At 46.8% G+C, this 18,974-nt stretch overlaps 1 protein-coding gene across 6 annotated transcripts in view; it reads left to right on the top strand.

Annotated features, from left to right (window-relative positions):
- Positions 1-18,974, top strand: part of KCND3 (potassium voltage-gated channel subfamily D member 3) — a 133,208-nt gene that overhangs the window by 91,938 nt on the left and 22,296 nt on the right. For all 6 annotated transcript variants that reach the window (XM_051808565.1, XM_051808567.1, XM_051808562.1 and 3 more), the window contains exon 3: positions 9,614-9,776. In XM_051808565.1, coding sequence (XP_051664525.1) covers positions 9,614-9,776 — 163 coding nt within the window. The remainder of the gene's footprint in view (positions 1-9,613; positions 9,777-18,974) is intronic.

Genomic DNA, 18,974 nt, shown 5'->3' with positions numbered 1-18,974 from the left:
CCTCACTTAAATGAAATAAAACACATTAAAATAACCACCAAGATCAGCCCATGGAGCCTCATCACAGCTTGTGCCACAGCTCTGCTTTAAAGGGCCAAAGAGGAGCCCTGGGGTGTGACTGCCCTGTGCCACCACGAGGGCTAATTCTTGTAAATGGATTTGAGTCTTAGTACCCACATCAGAATTTAAATTAAATTAAATATTGACCTAGAATAACTTGCTGTCAGGTTCAGGGTGAAAAGCTTTCATTACCAAGGAAGCAGGAGTCCTTGAAAATAATATCCTACTTTCACCTTTAAAGGGGGAAAAAAAATTATATAGAAAGACAGAGCCAGGGTGGGCTTTGTCAGCAAAGAGAGAGAGAATCAAATAGATTCTTCTTTTTTGCTCATGTATGACAATAAATCCCTTCTATTATGGTAAAGCAGTGAGATTTTTCTCAAGGGATAACGGTGAGTTGAAGGACTGAGCAGGAACTTGTTGGGAACATTTATGCATTTTTTAATTGTGCTGACAATAAATTCCCTCGGAGACCCCCAGATCCCCACGCTGCCATCAGCAGAACTCTGGCAATCAGCAGTTTAGAATAAGGGAAAAAAGACCAACTTTCCTCATTCAGGGAACCAAGAACCTTCACAATTTGCAAAATTTGAGTGTCTAGAGATGTCCAAGGACAACCTGGACGGGGCTTGGAGCAACCTGGGCTAGTGGAAGGTGTCCCTGGGGTGGGATGAGATGAGCTTTAAGGTCTCTTCCAACACAATAAAATCTGGAATTCTAAGTGTGGGAAATGGGTTCTGCCTCCTTTTTTTTTGTTCTGCATTGTCCTGCAACACACACACACAAACTTCCAGCATGTGATCAGAATTGCTGGAGGGGCTGAGCTGCATCAACAAGTAGCAGCTGCTCTTCACTCGAATTCTCCTGTGCAGAGAACTTCAGAATGGAATAAAATGTCCACCCCCACACTTGTACTGGAGTCCACTGAAATGTTTCCTCTTCACAGTCATCATCTGGTCAGAAAAATCACAGCCCAAACACCAAAAACATTAAGTCTTCTGAACAAAGTTAAAATCATGAGTAACTGTCAATTGGAAAAAAAAAAAACCCTGACTAACCAAAACTGCTGTTCAGTTCAGCAGGGGGACCAAAACAAACAAAAAAAATCTTAAAAAGCTTTTTCTGATCCATCTGTCACAGTCAAAACTGAGATCTGAGGATCAAAAACTCAGATGACATGAAGCAAAAAACCCCTGAGATTACTTTTTGCTAGATATCTCAGCTTTGCAAGAACTAAAAGGAGCAGAGCTTCTTCTGAAAAGCTGAATGAATAAACATCAGGAATACAAGGTGTGGAAGTTAAGACTGGAGGTATTTTCTCCAAAGTGAAATTCAGCTTCTCTTATGTTGATTCTACATTGAACTAAATTTCACTTTTTCTCTGAAAACTGTTAAATCAACAGTTTAAATATTCCTTTTTTTTTTCATTAAAAAATAGTCAATGCTTTAACAAGTAGTCATGGAAATAGCTGAGCTATCATAAAAAAGAAGACATCATCTCTTCTCCTTTAGTGAGATGTGTATGACATAGTAAAGTGCTATTTCTGGTTCTGTTAAGCAGCAAATTTCCCTGCACACCATTGCTGAGTTATTCAAACCAATGGGATGATCCAGATTTGAGTTCCTGCTTTTGTTACCTGCCACAGTGACAGTGATGGCTGAGGAGCAAGGCAGATGGTCAACATCTACCATTAAGGGAGAGCAAACAGGACATCTCTGACATTATCTCTGAAAATGCGTTTGCTGGCAGGGCTGAAATGCCAGCAATTCTCCATCCAGAGGAGTGTAATTTCCAGCAGTTGTCTGAGGGGAAAGGGGGAGGAATAATGACAGTGCATCAGCTTGGCTTTGCCAAATGCAAGGAGTAAACAGTCACCTTGGTACCAGTTCAAAAGCATCTTTGAATGAGCACGAGCAGGAATTAGGTTGGTGGTGTTAATCAAGAGCTGGAAGGAGGAGTGAACTGGGACCACTGTGTGAGCTGGTACAGGTTCCCCATTTGCTTTGAATAATTCCTGTCAGCTCCAAGGAAGAGAGAGCCTTTAGCAGCTGGCACACATTTGAAAATGATGGAGAGCAAAAGAAACCAGTGCCTGAAAGGCCCAGAGCTGCTGCAAGTCACACTTTGCAGAGCCCACGGAATGACAGACCCTGAGTCAGGGCTTTGACAGCGGCAGCGTGGAAGGGATGATTAGTGGGAGAGGTATTAATAGAGGATGTGCAGAGAGGCTCCTCTCAGCACTCCTGGGACTGAAGCAGAAGATGAAGTTGCTTGTGTTGCCACCAAGAAAACCAGCCCCATCCTGCTGTGGCTCCAGTCCAGCCTGCAGGACTCTGGGAATGGACCAGCTCACACCCAAAGAGGTTTGCAAGTGGCCAGGTCTCCTTGCAGGAAGGAGGATGCTCATGATCCCACCGTAATCCCTTTTGCCAAGGTCTCTAATAATACTTCTTCCCCTGCTCTGTTTAATGAATGGTAATAGGGAAGGCTTGATTAGAAGCCTTTCATCATTTTAGGACTAGGGGCTTTAGCTTTCTGACCTACTTTCCTTGCCAATGAAATTCCATTTTTAGCTCCAACTCAAGGTCTGAATGTTACCCAAATTCAGACCATCTGTTTTAACTGCCTACAGGCTGAGAAGTTTATCCAAGCCAGGAAGAATAAATGGAACCAGGGTGTTCATATATTAAGTATTCTCCACCCTCTGTGTATTAAATAACCTACTCAGTTTATTCCCAAGTCTACATAAACATTCCCATTTCTTTGGGCAGCACCTGCTGTTGTTGTAAGGAATATTTATGCCACCAGTTGCTCTCAGAGACCTTCAACTGGGTCACCTTTTCTGTTCAAGCTACAGCTGACCCCAAGTCCATCTTATCCCTGGATTTGGTGAGGGTTGGTACAAGTTATCCAGTTCAGAGGCACCCTGGGAAAGCCACCAGGGAATAATCTGCCTCTCTTCCTAATTAGAGAAGCAACAGAACTTGCATCTCCTCAGAGGAGGACAATTTTAGATACATCTCTCAGTCCTTTTGTTACACAATACTCAGTAAGAAATATGAATTTATAAACCAGGACAAAATCAAAAAGGCAACTTTACCTGGAAAATCCCTACTAAGTAACAGCTGACCAGAGCTTTACATAAAATCAAAATGAATCCACGTCCTGAAGATAAGCTGCTGCTGCTAAAGCTGATCTCCATCTCCAGCCCTCATCCCTCACAGCTTGGCTGATGGGTGGAATTTCAGCTGAATATCTAGAGCATCCAAGAAAACATTCCCAAATAAAATATGCCAGGAAAAAAAAGAAAACAGTGGCGTAAAACCAAGCCAGATGTGGCCGAAGTTGAATCCCCAGCTGGGGAGCTGCCCAGCTCAAAACAAGGTAGAAAATAAGTATATTTAATGTAAAAGAATCCTAGCATGAAATAGGCTCTGTGCTTCCCCAGCCACAGCTGATTTGCTGTTCCAGCCTGTTGTTTGACAGCCTGTTTATAGATTCTCCTGCTTCAAAGCCATCAGGGCTCTGTTTACAGCTCAACTCTTTGAGGAGGCACCACGAGCCCCCTCAGGCTTCCAGCAGCACGTCCTGCTCCTTCCAGGATGGGCTGGTTTGAAAAGCTGACATTAACATCCCACCCCATCCTCGTGGGTTACAGAGTCCAGGCTGCAAAACACTTCCAAGACACTTCTAGAGTTTAAAAAATTCAAGCCAGCCTTCACTAATTAATCCTCACAACATTTGTCCAGGACAGGTCTGGAAATATTTTGATCTCTTATGGAAATGGGAAAAAAAAATCAGATAAAGAGTGGATTTGTCTTTCCTGAGGCCATGACAGGGTTTGGTTTCAGGCTCCAGGAGTGCTGCTGTGCCACCTTCAATCCCTCAGGTGGTATCACTGGCCCAGCATCTCCAGAGCCCTTCTCCCACCTGCCCAGTGCCCAGGGATTTATTACAACTCAGCTGAATGTTTCCATGGCTCTGCTGAAAAAGGCAACAGCATCTTTGCATGCTTGGAGGAATGAAGAGGTGACAGGATTAGGGGATTTGGATTAGATATTAGGGAGAAATCCTTCCCTGTGAGGGTGGGCAGGCCCTGGCACAGGTTGCCCAGAGAAGCTGTGGCTGCCCCATCCCTGGAAGTGTCCAAGGCCAGGTTGGACAGGGCTTGGGGCAACCTGGGCTAGTGGAAGGTGTCCCTGCCCATGGCAGGGGGTTGGAATGAGCTGAGCTTTAAGGTCCCTTCCAGTCCAAACCATTCTGGGATTCTACAAAACCCAACCAGACTTCCCTAGAAATGTTCAAGGTTAGGTTGGACAGAGCTCTGAGCAACCTGATCTAGTTGAAAATGTCCCTGTTCTTCACAGGAGTTTGGACCAGATGGCCTTTAAAAGGTCCCTTCCAACTCAAACTACTCAATGATTCCATGGTCACAACAGCAGGCAAACAGCAATTCCCTGTGCTCCAGAGGGCTGTGGGTTTTGAGGGCTAATTCCAGGCAGATGAAACAGGTAATGTGGCAGAGAAGTGATGAATTAAACCCTAAACAAAAGACCTAACTACCCCCAGCCCTCGTAGCAGAGCTGTTAATTCCCTGCTCATTTGTCATGTGCAAAAGGAATGAGTAATGCTTGGGTTGGTTTCCTTTGGATCATTACAAGTGACACGATCATTATTTCACTGGGGGTTCAAAGCAGCATTAACAAGATTACATTGGACTTGCACCTATGAAATGGAGGGACAGGAGCTCCTCTGAGCTGTCAGATACAACACACACAGTCTGCCAGTGCAACTGAAACGTTCTTGATGAATTTTAGCCATTTTTCCCTCTCCTTTGTGCAAATCCCAACATTGCCTCGTGATTTACTTACAGTATAAAAAAGGATCTCTTGCACCTGGAAAGCTACATGCTAATTCCATGCTTTATTCCAGCCCTTTCATGCAAAAGGCTTTCAAAATCATGGTCTATTGTAAAGTACATAATGTTATTATTCTGTCCTTATTGTCCTAAAAGCAGACACTTACAGGCTGGAGTGAAATCTTCTTTTGACTCTTCCGTGCTGGGCAAAAGGTTAGGGAGATAAAGCAGCTCTCCCAGAGCTGTTAATGCCAGGATGAGGCAGAAATACTAAATCAGGGGAAGGAGCATTGTTTCTGTTTCCAGCTCCATCAGATATTTCAGCTTTCAGAGGCTCTGGGGAGGTGAAAACCACACGGTTTTTCACCACCAGGCCTGGTGACTCTTGAGCAGTTAAAATTGGCAATCAGGACAAGCACCATCCTGGGGTGTGGGTGCACAGCTTGGGTGTCCCCTGAGTCCTTGTGGTGGCTCTGTGACCCAAACCAAGTCACCTGGGGGCACCTGGATGTGCTGAGCTCTGTGGGAGCCTCACCTCCCTCCCTCCCTCCCTGGAGGCAGCTCTGCAGAGCAGGGACGGGTGTTGAATGATGTCCAAAACCAGGTTTGCTGGTAAGAAGGAAGGTGTTGTCCCCTCTACTCTGCTCTGGTGAGACCTCACCTGCAGTGCTGCCTCCAGCTCTGTGGGATCCCCAACACCAGAAAGATGTGGAGCTGTTGGAAGGAGTCCAAAGACCAAGCCCATGGAGCCAGGCTGAGGGAATTGGGGATGTTCACCTGGAGAAAGGAAGGCTCCAGGGAGACCTGAGAGCCCCTTCCAGGGCCTAAAGGGGCTCCAGGAGAGCTGGAGAGGGACTGGGGACAAGGGATGGAGGGACAGGACAAGGGGGAATGCCCCCAGAGGGCAGGGTTAGATGGGATATTGGGGAGGAATTCTTCCCTGTGAGGGTGGGGAGGCCCTGGCACAGGTTGCCCATAGAAGCTGTGGCTGCCCCATCCCTGGAAGTGCCCAAGGGCCAGTTGGATGAAGCTCTGAGCAACCTGGGCTAGTGGAAGGTGTCCCTGTCCGTGGCAGGGGGTGGGTTGAGATGATTTTTAAGGTCCCTTCCAACCCAAACCATTCTAGAATTCTGCACAGGCTCAGCGATTTTCAGTGGCACTGTTGCCTCCTCTGCATCCAGTGGAACCCAGGGAGACACCAGCAGACAAATGGTCCTTTATGAGCCAGAAGCCCCTTCCCAGCTCTGCCTTCCCCAGGCAGAAGAGGTGGTACCAAAAGGCTTCTGGGAAAGAGCATCCTCTGTAAAGCTGTCCCACTGTCCCCCCAGAGCTGTCACTGCCATTCCACCTTCCCATGGCCCTGCAGCACGGGGTATTCCAGCTGTTTTCCTGCAATTCCCTATTTCTAGGGCTGTGAACATTTCACAGAGACACAGGATCACCAGAGATGCTGCGAGAGGCTATTTTTGGAGTGAGTCATTTGATGAGCTGTTCAGCACCTTATTTATTGCTGTCCCCAGCTGGGGACCTGAGCAACGTCCAGACACCTCTGTGGCTAAAACCAGGACTTGGAAGCAGTGACCTCTATTTGGTAACACCTTCTCTGCTGACAGAGAGACAAACAACAGCACATTATGTTGTCAAGACTAATAGCTGCTAATTAGGGTGAGTGACATATGACCCCCATTTTATATCCAAAGAATGTAGAAGTCACACTACAAATTAAAAAGAAAAAAAACCCAACAAACTTGTTTGAAATTCTGCATTCAATGTTTTGCAGTCTGAAGAGTGACCAATTTTTTAATTAATTTAATTTAATTTAAATTTTTTAAATTAAATTTAATTTTTAACTTAATTTAAAATTTAATTTTAAATTTTTAATTTAAAAACAAGTAAAAGTAATTTTTTTAAATTTTTTTTTTTACACACCCCCCCTTCCCCCAGGGCTGTCTGGGTGCATCTCACCTGGCACAGCCAGAGAGCAGAGCAATGAATCCTAAAATGGTTCAGGTTCAAAGGGACTTTTAAGATCATCTCATTCCACCCCCTGCCATGGGCAAGGAACCTTCCACTCCCATTGAATTCAGCAGCTGCAAACCAGCTGGATCTGTTGCCATCTAACTGGATTCCTGGCCAAATAAGCAGAGAGTGTGTTTTTCTCCAGGCATGTTCCACGTCTGGGCTGATGCTCAGCTCCAGCTGATGCTCTGGACCCTCAGCCTGTCCCAGGGAATGAGCCTGGAGCCACGTGCAGGCTGTGTTTATCCCAGATTTATCCCAGATTTCCCTACAACTGCTCTGCATTATTAATATTTGTGATGCAGCAGCACTAAGGAGTCACCACTGGGTATATTCAGAATATGGGGCAGCTCCAGCTCTGAAGAACCAACACCTACTTAACCAACCAGGCAAAGAATAAGTAATTAATTGCCCTTTTTCTTAAGTGGGGAACCGAGGTGCAGAAAGTTGAAATGATTTACTAGAGGTCACATTAAAAGCCTACTGAATTTGCAGCCTCCTGTTGTTTTCTTGCAGGCTCAAACATCCTGTTAGACCCCCTGAATGTTAATCATTACCCAACTCCTCTATCTTCTTGCTTCTCTAATGAGATTATTGATGAATTACTTAAAATGCACTTTTCAGTAGAAGTTTTTTAGATGACAACTTGCCTTTTTTACTAAACAAATTAATGGGAAAGTTGAGTCCTCTCATTCCAGTCTGGGGAAAAGAAGTTTTTGGGGTTTGAAATGCCTAATTAGTGCTAACTGAAATCCAATAGCTGAGTTTATTTGGCACTGTACCTGTTATAAATATGCCATGGGGCCATTAGTACCTTATGGTACCATCAGGACAGAAATAGTCACTCCAGCAATTAATATTGCAGGAGCTGTGGGTGTGTCAATAGGGGAGCAGAACAATTGCAACTGTAGAGGTTCAAAGTCAAAAGGAGGCCTCTCATGAAGTGCAAAGAGATCTGGATCGAGCTCCAGCTGGGTTTTATTGTGATATTCCCAAACATCAGGTCTGGGATTTCCAGCCTAGGTCAGCCAACCCCTCCCAAGGGCCTGAGGTGCCATTCCAGCCCTGGGGGGAGAATCCAGCAGAGTCCTCCCCGTGGGTGACTCTGTGGTACATCCACGAGTCAGAGTGACAAGGTTTAGGTCTTGTTTCTGTGCAGTTTGCTCCAGCCAGAGCCAAGTCCCTCATTCCAGTCTCCCTCATAATAGTTTTGCAAGTGAAGTTCTCCATCTCCCAGGCAAAACCTTCCCTTGCTCCAGGAGTTTGATCTTTGGTGGTGTTTGAAAGCACCTCCTCTGAAGCCCCAAGTAATGAGGTAACTCTCAGTCTGCATGGAAGAACAAAACTCCACAAGACAGACTGTGAGCCAGACACTTATCATTATACTTCCTCCAAATGCACAGAAGGGCTTTCTCTCCGTGCTCTGGGTCACTGAGATCATGTTTGAGGCATATGATTAATTTGCAGCCTTATTGTGTTAAGGGCTGGCAGGAGAAAAGTAGGATTTTATTTTTTTTAAGCCACTGTTAAATGAGGTAGAAGACCTTGCCACTTAGCAAAGAGCTTTGAAACTATCTTTGCATAAAGCAGAAGCTAAAAAGTTAATAGACATGAAGAGCAATTATCGATTCGAGGTATTCTGAGGGTTTTAACGTGGGTGAAGGTGGAGAAGGATCGTGCTTGGGATAAATAAGCCTTAGCTAATGAAGCCTGAAGTATTTAACATGTAATGACTTCTGCTTTTATTCAGACCCTCAGACCAACAAGTTCTTGGATGGGGGCAAGAAGTTCAGCTGATAAAAAAGGTACTTTGAAATATTTGGTTTTCCTCTTGGATGTCAATTATTCTCGGCTCAACTCTGTTCCCCATCAAAGCTCTTTGCTGGTCATATGCTGACATCAAAGGTAAAAATAAAGCCTCAGCTGTAAAAAAAGCATTTTGCTTTTCAGTATTTCCTGCATCAAACACTAGAACATCTCAGAGAAGACCACAGAAATTCCAAACAACAGATAAGGGCTTCTCCAGATTTCCATTGTCAGGTTTTCTCCAGAGCTGAGGGGCTGAGCATCTCTGTGACACCCTCTGGACCTGCAGGTCCAGGTCCCTACTCTGTAACTCAAATTACAAATGAAGATTGTTGGGTCAAACCCAGTGCAGAGGTTTCTCTGAACATTTTTCAGCTGGTCTCCCGTCCCTGAGAATTCACCTTTCACTGAGCACAGACTCTGAACAACCCCCAAATTTCTCACTGTGCAGATGGCCAGGCAACTGCTGGGCTTTGAAATGGAAGTGTAAATCAGTCTTCATTTGCACCTGGATACAGGGGAATGAAAATATATGACAGAGTTTAAGGTTTGCCAGAGCTCATCTGCGTGGAGAGGTGGCACGGAACAAGCGAGGACAGGAATTTAAATACTCAGCAGCTGCCTGAACCAGCAACAAAGGTGCTTTTCTTTAGTTTAGCCCCGTTCCCAGTCAAAGTGTGGTTGTCAGTGGTCATTTCAGGGTGACAGCACCACAAATTATCCCTTGCATGGCGGATTTCTAAGCTTTTAGTGTCCAACGTGGACACGCCGTTCGCTGCGCGCTCCGAAAAAAACCCGAGAAGGCTTTTTTTTTGTCTGAAGGAGGGGCTTCCCTTTTTTTGTTTGTTTGTTTGTTTTTTTCCCCCTAGTTATGGTGACATGGTGCCCAAGACAATCGCTGGGAAGATCTTTGGCTCCATTTGCTCCCTGAGCGGGGTGCTGGTCATTGCTCTGCCCGTTCCAGTCATTGTTTCCAACTTCAGCCGGATTTACCACCAGAACCAGCGAGCTGACAAGAGGAGGGCACAGAAGGTAAGTCATCCTCAGCTCCTGGGAGGGTCACCACGGGCTGGGGAGACACCAGGCATGGTTCTGAGCACTCCCTGCACCTACACCCACACCTGTTGGATCCGAAAAATCAGCCCAAAGGACTGCTCAGAGATGGGTTTTTTATCTTTAAGCAGCTAGGTGTTTGTTTATCCAACGTTGGGAGCAAGCCAGCTCGCCCTGGACAAACTTGCTCGACTTGCAAGTGCAAAACTGAGCCATTTTATACACTTTAGATCCGTGGTTACATCATTTATTAGACATATTAATAAGCAGGCTGGTCTCTGGACAGAGTCTTTCCAGACATGTGCAATCTTCTGCTGTGGGGGTCTTCTCCTCAAGCCTTCATCCCTCTGGTGGTTGCCATGGACGTCTTCCTCAATTTGACCTCTTCAATGAGGTGACCTGAATTCTTCAAGCTTGCAAAATCCTGGCTCTGGGCCTTCTAGATCTTATTCAAACACCTAGTTTACCTAATTTATTACTCTGTGTGTGTGCTACTCCTATTCTTTCTATAATAAGGCCTTTGGTCCAGTGAGCAGAACAGAACATGATATTAACCAGTGCTCCTAAAAGGTTTTTCTAGCAAAACAGGTATTGGGGTTTCTTAACTGGCCAAGATATCTCAGTTAACTCTTTTAGGCCTGGCTCCTGTTTCACTGTACAGACACAACCTCATTTTTTGCACGTGCTGAACTGGTGTATTTTCAGCATCAGAAGCACTGGGGCTCTTATTGCTCACCTTTCCTACACCCCTGTCTGAAAATAATATATATATGTACACAGAAAGTCTTAAATCATCACCAGGAGCTGCTTATCCTTCTGGCTGCTTCATTCCTCTTGTAGTTTTGAAAACACCCATCCAGCAACATGCAAACATGCACTTATCAGCACACATACCCCTCAAAGCTGTAGCTGTGACACTGAGAGGACACGAAAGCCCCTGGAAATGCGAGGGGATTACTGAATATTCCAAAAATCTGAACAGTTTTGAACCAGTAAAAGCTTCCTGAGTCGCTCAGAGATTTATTCTTTCTCCCTTTCAATCTGCTAAATTACACCAAAACCAGAATCGGGTTTTTTACAACTGCAAACTAAAGGCCTGAGGTTCTTTTGCTCCCCATGGAATGCTGTCTGCCAGAAATCCACGGCTCAGGGGACCTGATGGGGAATAGTAGTAGAAAGCTGTGCTATTTCTGCTCCAGGCAAGCATCTGGGCCGTGCCTGCTTCTTGCATCTCAGGGAGTTGACAGCAGAGAGCTGAGATACAAGACCTACAAAACCACACAGTTTGGCAGTCAAAACAACAAAAAGGAGAAGGAGCAGAGAGACAGGATCGTGCAGGGATCACTTGCAGCCTCTGCAAGTCACTGCTGGGTTTGACACGTCCCTGCCCGAGGTCTGACACTGCTCAGGTGAAACAGGGGAGGTGTCCTTGAGGGAGAGCTGCTGTTTGGATCAGTCATACAGCAGAATAAAGATAAAAAAAAGTATCAAGATATCATTGTGAAAGTCCACTCTGCACCACATGCTGTTCCATCAGCAGCTGGACAGTGGGAGACCAGGACGGATCATTACATTCATTTAATGAGTTGAAGTGATTTGCAGAGTGAGCTCCCTAATGTGAGGCTGCACCCAGGCAGAAGGAATTGGGATTTAACCTGCAGCAGGAACAGGGGAGGTGTCAAAGCACTGGGGAACTCAGGCAGGGTTTGAGGGGACACTGCAATAGCCCATTACAAGAAATGAAGATTGAGAGAAAGCTCCTCTACTGAATCAGCACAAACACAGACAGAACCTTCTCTGCAGCCCAGATTTGTGCATGAGCACGGATCACAACCAAAGAAGCTCCAGAACTCACTCCAGCTCTGTGCTTTTGCCTCTCTCCAGGCAGCAAAGCAAGGTTTCTTCTCCTGATTAACCTTTTCCTTTATTCATTGGACTTGGTGACAGGGAAAAGTACCAGCACCTTTGATGCCAGTGTGATTGATTGCAGCCTTTATGAGGTTTGCTGTATTGACACACACAGTGTATAATTTCCCCCCATTTGAATTTCTAATTCCCTCCAATATTGGTTGGATTTCTCGGCTAAGAAAGTTTTCTCAAGTCAGAAGTGTGAGTAATTTTCACATGATCATCACTGCATGAATACTAAAGAGAAGGAAAGAGAGAGGCACATTAATGACAGTCCCTCTGGAGATGGTCAGGATGTACCCAGGGGTGTCAAGGATCTGCTTGGACAGCAGACTTGCTCCAGCATCATCCCCCAATGAATCCCATCCTCAGAAACATCCCCTGGCCCCATCCAATTAAAGATATAAATAATTTTGCGTGGCTTTTTCAAGCAGGTTGGAAAAAGCTCTTTGCACTCTCAGCCCTTGAATATGAAGAATCCACCAGCAGAAGCTCCTTATAGACAGAATTTAGAAGACACAGATGTTCAGTTAGCACTCTAGAAACCCAGTAAATTCTTTTTCTTGTTTAATTGAAGAGTAGTTTGTTGAGTGTGTATTAGGACAATTGCTTTAGAATTTCTATTTAATTTAAGAATCATAACTCTTATAATGTCTTTGTCTCTTGACTGCTGAGGAGGCACTGGTCTAGCAGGAAGAGGTATTTAAATAGCACAAATAAAGGACTGGGAGGTGGCTGTTACTCATCAGCATCTATTCTTCAACTAACTGAGGAGAAACGTTCCTCAAAAAGGGAAAAAAAAAAACCCAACAACAAAAAAGAACCCAAAACCAAACTACCAGTGATTTAATCACTTTGAATTATTCTTTGCCAAACCTGGGCTGCAAGACAATTAATTACAAGGAGATCTGGCAATCTTAATTTATTGTGCCATGTCAACAAATTCTGTCCTCTGGCACGCAGCAAGGACCAGGTCAGCCTGAATGGAGGGTGAATTGATCATTTCTGACAAGGTTCATTTTGGTAAAATTGTTGTAGTTTTTTCCCCCCCTCCAAAGACATTTTTTTCCCCCTCCTTTTTTGACTGAAGTGCTAAGAATAGCCCTCCCTGACTTTGAAACGAGCTGTTCTTCAGTGAATATCACAGCCTTGGGTTTTGAAAGAGAATGTGACACTTCAAGGCTTGACAATAGAATGGTTTTGTAATTCAGATGATGCTGGAGCCTCTCTCCCTGTGTTCAGTTTACAGCAGGGATGCAAAGGAGAGGGAGGCAAGGATCTGGTGCTGGTTCAGGGGCTACACCTCCCACACCCACTTCTCAACCCTGGCAAGAGAAAGCAGAGGCAGCTGCTGACAGCTACTGGAATGCTGCTCCTTTAGCAGTGGAAAAAGGAGAACAGTTCATTTTTTAGAAGCTGGAGACTGAGCCAATACAGTCCCGAGTTATTCCCACCAGAGCAGGGCTGGAAGACACAATAGTGGGGTGCAGCAAAGATCCCAGAAGGGCAGGTTGCTCTCCCAAGGTTTGCTGGACTCAGCCACTGCTCAAAATCCTGCAAAGATGATTCTTCTTGAGCAAACTCTAGAGGCTGACAGGCAAATTTATTCCCACGTCTTTTAGTGGAGAACCAATATTAAAATTAAAGGTACCGTCTTAGCAAGAACAGTAAAAAAAAAACAAACCAAAAAAAAAACAGAAAAGAAAGGAAGAAAAGAGAGAAGCAAAAATGAGACCTCTTAGTGACAATACTTCCAGAAAGGTGTTTTTCAAAGTATTATAGGAGCCTTTGTTGGTCCTTAATCTCCCAGGTCCAATGATAGTTCTCTTTGTCCAGCTTTAAAATCACCAAGTCAGGTCCCTCAGCTGGAAAGATTGTGCTCAGGGCAAAATTAGTTTGTTCTGGGAGGGGCTTTTTGTTCCCAAAATGATGCTGCAGAAAAAGACAACTAGAGATCCCTTTGATATCTCCCCAAACTGCTCCCAACTAATTCCAGCAGCACAATCCCCTCAGAGCCAATGTCCTGTCCTGTGGGGAAAGAGGAGCTGGCAATAAATGCTACAGGAGTTCTCAGAACTGTGAGTTTGCTGAGGTGAGCCAATGACTGGCACATAGTCACCTGCACTGGGGGCTTTTCAGGGAGAAAAAGTGGTAAGACAGAAAAATAAAAGCTATAACAAAGGTAATAAAGCATTCACAGAATGCCAGAATGGCTTGGGGTTGGAAGGGACCTTAAAGCTCATCTCATCCCACCCCCTGCCATGGGCAGGGACACCTTCCACTAGCCCAGGTTGCTCCAAGCCCCATCCAACCTGGCCTTGGACACTTCCAGGGGTGGGGCAACCTGTGTCAGGGCCTCCCCACCCTCCCAGGGAAGAATTTTTTCCCAATACCCAATCTAAAAGTACTCCTTCAGTTTGAATCCATCCCCCTTGTCCTGTCACTACAGTTCCTGAGGAAATGACAGCCCCAACTCCCTCACACGTGAACACACGTGCAGATGAAGACACCAAGCCCTCAAAAGCACATTTAAAGCAGTTTTGGACAGGCTCAGGAAGCACACAGAGGTAGAGGGGCTGCTGAAGAGTTTGGAAATAGCAAAACCAGCCTAAAGCAAATGGTCTCTAGACCAGCCCCCCGAGGGCTAAAATTTAACTGAGTTGTTCTAGTTCTCAGTTTGGGGGAAAACAAAGAGTGGTCCCTTACAAAATGAGGTAGGAACAACAGGAGGAGAAATGCAATTGCTCAGATGCTGTGGGGGGAAAAAAAAGAAAAAGGAAAAAAGAAAAAAACCTGTTTGAAGTGCATTTATCCTTTAATGGTTAGATTTGCTAAATGAGCCGAGATCCTGGAATGGCTGATAATCTCAGGAGGATTGGCATTGGTTTTAGTGGTGCATTTCACAGGGGCTAAACTGGATCTGTCTGCAAATATAAAACTTCAGTAATCACAGTGCTTGGTTTCAAGCCTGCAGTAAATATGCTTTTGACGACCGCAGCCTCTTAGTCTGTTCAATTCATTTCATTTATTATCTGCTGGCCTTTGACTCCCTGAGAACAAGCAGTGCACTGCAAAAGCCTCGAGACAAGCTTCTCATTTCATCCTCCAGGTTGTAAAGCTCCCAAGAAAGGGTCAAACACAGATTTAGGCAAGGCAAGGACTACGCTGGGCAAAATGGTTTTGTAGAGCTGCTCTCACACAGAACTGTAATATCAGACTGAAAGCTGTCTCACAGGCTATCAGAGGGCAGCTGGGATGAATTAGGTGAAGCAGAGAAGTGGACACATGGTCTGGTGGATGAATCAAAGCATTCAGTCACCAGAGGAGAGGGAAAAGCTGCATCCTTTCATAGGAGGAAGTAGATGGAGGAAGGTTGTTCCACACAACGAGAGCTCCTCGTGATGAGATGGTTGCACACAGGCAGCTCTGACTGTGCAGCCTGAGGAAGAGGTAACTATGGAGATGCTTAAAAGGGGCCTGAGCCAAAAGGAAGGGAGAGTAAGGACACAAATGTGTGATTGTTCCCTGAGAGGCACGTCAGAAACAGGCAGTTGCAGAGCTGGAGGCACAGCAAGCAGGGCTGGAGGGAGCAGGGGGCATGGAGAGGGGAGCTGGTGATGAGGAGAACGCTGAACACTGGATTTGTGTCATCCCTGCACCCAGGAGAAAGACATCCCACACACCTGCCAATAACCAGGCCGTTGGAATAATTGATTTGCTCCCGAGCAGGGGAGTCAGCTTTGAAATGTTCTGTTTTCCAGCTGACACCCTAAATTTTGGAGGTGGGTTTAGTGAACCTCAGAGCGTGGAGAACAGAAGGGCCAGAAAAAGCGACTGGAGCAGAGCTGTGAGCTGTCTGAGGAGAGCTCACAACAGAACATGAGTCAGTCCCCAGCAGGGGATGGGGTTGGGAACTTAAGGAGAGGGAGAAACAATAAGGTTAAAACTGGAGCTGGCTGACATTTTAAAAACATGGGGTTTTTTTTCAACCACAACGAATCTGTGTGGAACATGTTTTTGTTGTTGTTGATATTTAACAGTCTTTGACAGGGGGGGAAAAAAAGCTCTTTTATTATTTTTTTTAAAGATATTTCAACTTTGCTGGGGTAGGTACCTCTTCCTCCTCTGTTTGCTGTTTGTCACATCCTTTAGTAGAGTTCAAGGGGGGAGGGGGGGAGAAAAAAAACACTAAAGAAACAATTAAGCCAACCAGGAATCCTGCCTCTCTTCTTTCATATCAGCGAGGAAAGCAAAATGACATTTTCCATCAGTTCAGCTTGTTCAAATTCCCTGAGCCCCAAATTGCATAAGACAAGAAGAGATCTCCTCTGAAAGGAAGGGCTCACATCCCTGAGCTACAGCTTATAGGTTCAGCCTCCAAAGCCATCCCATACATCCAAATATTAAAGCCTGTTGTCAATAGTGGCCCAGTGCCCAGCTGAAATTACTTCCACACACGTCCAGAAGCTGCTCTACATTTATTTCATGCCTTGAGGCCCTTTCACATCACGTCTCCCTCACCAGATAACAGCTTACAACACACAAGGACCCAACTAATCCATCCCCAAGGTCTGTCCTTGGTCACCTCAGCACGAGGGTGTCTCTCTCCTCAGTCTTTGGAAGCCCAGGTTTGTGTGGCAGCCTCTGTCCAGATGGCTCCATTATGTAGCACAGTTGGTAGGATTTGTTATGGATAATGTTGCCCACTCCATCCCAGATGTCTGAATAAATGCAGGCTTGAAATCGCCTCGTCAAGGAGACCTGGATGCAAAACATTCAGCCAAAAAACATTGGGAAGCCCTATCCTGCTCTTTGGAATTGGCTTCTGGTGATCAGGTTCTTTGCTGTTACCTTTAGCACCTAGTTAATATTTTACCACCCTGCCTAAATAACCACAATGGAGTGGGCTGGGCACAGTTTAGCCCCCAGCAGTTCCCAAGCTCCACAATGAACACAGCTCAGCCCCAGCACATGGTTGTGTCTGGATTAATGGATATGGATACATCCACTGGGCCAGGAAAAAAACATCACTGAAGTGGGTGGAATTGGTAGTAGAGCTTATTGTGGTTAGTAATTCGTAGCCTGGCAGCAATAAGCAAATGCAGGATGGCACTCGTGGCTGGCACAGGCGGTGCTGGGATGGCAGCACGGGGTCTCTGATCACCTCTCAGGTCCATGGGAACACTCAGTGGGCAACCAGCACATCCCCAAGGGCCACTGCAGCCCTTCCCTGCTCACACACTGCCACGTCTCACACAGCTTCCCTCGAGGAGCCCGAAGAATCTTATTCCTGCGCTCCTCCCACTCCACCCAGCAGCAGTGGCCGGCAAAGTCTGACTCAGAACGAGCCTCTGCAGTTTGAAGGTCGTGAATATCCCATCAAACAGTAACTGCTGGTGACTTCTACATCACATCAGGCTTTAAACCAGCACGAGGCAGGTGCTCTCCAGGCACGAGCCCTCCTCTTTCATCTCCCTATTACACCCTATTTAGTCGAACTCTGACACCACGGCAGCATCGCCCTTCCATACTTCCCTCTGTGACTCCTTTATTCGTGCCTAAAACTGGGATAAATCCACTTCCTTCCCCGGCTCAGTGCATTCTTGCAGAGGCCATAAAGTGAAACCATCTTGTGGCCGTAACAATCACACCCAGGGTTTTTAATTTGCCCATCAGAGCTTTCTGTGCTCGCAGCTCTCCCTCTCTCACCACCCAAGGCGGCAGAAATGACAGCGTGAGCTTTCCTGACCGGCCACAGAGAGCAGGAAACGCTGGCAGAGAATGGTTAACGAGCAGGCAGGGGAATCCAGAGCGTGCATAAAACTCGCACAGATAACAAACACTCTCAAAAAAAAAAAAATATCTACGTGGAGAAGTCGCAGCCTGCCCGCCAGCACCGCGCAGGAAGGGGAGGCAGCTCAGCCCACAAATTGCTCGGTAGGAAACGGTCCCTGGTTTCTCCTCTGCCTCGCTACGGCAGAACCCGTGTTCACGATGCAAAAAAACTGCTGCCCGAGGTAATTCCAGCCGCCTGTTCCCGGTGGAAGCGCAGCCGTTCAGCCCGAGCGATGCCAGGCGACAGAGAGCGATGCCAGGCGCTGTCCGCGGCTCGCCCCTGTCACACGCGGACGAGCATCAGCCCCGTCAGCGCTTGAGTCGGGACAATTAGGAGCCGTTCCAGCAGGGCAGTGATGCTGGGACGCCCAGACCAGGGCCAGAGCAGCGTGTAGCCATGACGACTCCGCAGCTCCAGTGACGAGCCGGGAGCGCTCCAGCGGCCGGGACGGATCCAGGCGAGGCTTCTCCCGCCGCATCTGCCAGCCCGGCACGGGGCCAGCGTGTTGTGGCTGTCAGCGCAAGGACGGCAGCCCAGACACGCGTTGTCCCCGAAGCCTTCGCTCGAACACGACCACGGGAAGGGTTTGAGGTGGATTTCCCCCCCAAACATTGCAAGAGGTTTGTCCCCAGACACACCAAGAGCAAGAGGGACAAGCGGGAGCAGCTTCTGTAAGGAAGGAATTGCACCGTGGCTTTGTTGGCGTGTGATGAGTTCTGAGTGATTTTGTTTGCCAGCAAGAGACGCTTTTCTCGATTAATTCTCAATTAATGCTGAAAACTTGCAGCACAGAGAAGAGGGATGCAGCACAGAACCCCCTTTACTCCTCTCAGTGGGTACCTGCCCCACTGACACACACTGACACCAAGTGCTGGAGCGTGTCCAGGGAAGGGGACGGAGCTGGGGAAGGGGCTGGAGCAGCAGGAGAACTGAGGGAGCTGGGGGGGCTCAGCCTGGAGAAAAGGAGGCTCAGGGGGGACCTTCTGGCTCTGCAACCCCCTGACAGGAGGGGGGAGCCGGGGGGGTTGGGCTCTGCTCCAGGGAACAAGGGACAGGAGGAGAGGGAATGGCCTCCAGCTGTGCCAGGGGAGGGTCAGGTTGGACATCAGGAGGAATTTCTTCCTGGAAAGGGTGGTCAGGCCTTGGCAGGGGCTGCCCAGGGAGGTGTTGGAGTCCCCATCCCTGGAGGTGTCCAAGGAAGGACTGGCTGTGGCCCTCAGTGCTCTGGGCTGGGGGACAAGGAGGGGATGGTCACAGGTTGAACTCAATGACCTTGGAGGTCTTCCCCAACCTAAAGGATTCTGTAGCTGCCAGGGAGCAGGACAACAGCCCCATCATCATCTCTTTCCCTGGGGCTTCATTCCGGGGGGGAGAACAAAGAACACAAATTTTACAGACTTGCTTATTTTTTCTCCCATTTCAAGGCTTTTTGG

The sequence above is a fragment of the Manacus candei genome, unplaced genomic scaffold, assembly GCF_025592945.1.
Source record: "Manacus candei isolate 608988 ecotype Guabito, Panama unplaced genomic scaffold, ASM2559294v1 h1tg000073l, whole genome shotgun sequence".
Lineage (NCBI taxonomy): Eukaryota > Metazoa > Chordata > Aves > Passeriformes > Pipridae > Manacus > Manacus candei.
The sequence above is the reverse complement of the archived record's forward strand: the minus strand, read 5'-3'. Positions and strand labels throughout refer to the sequence as shown.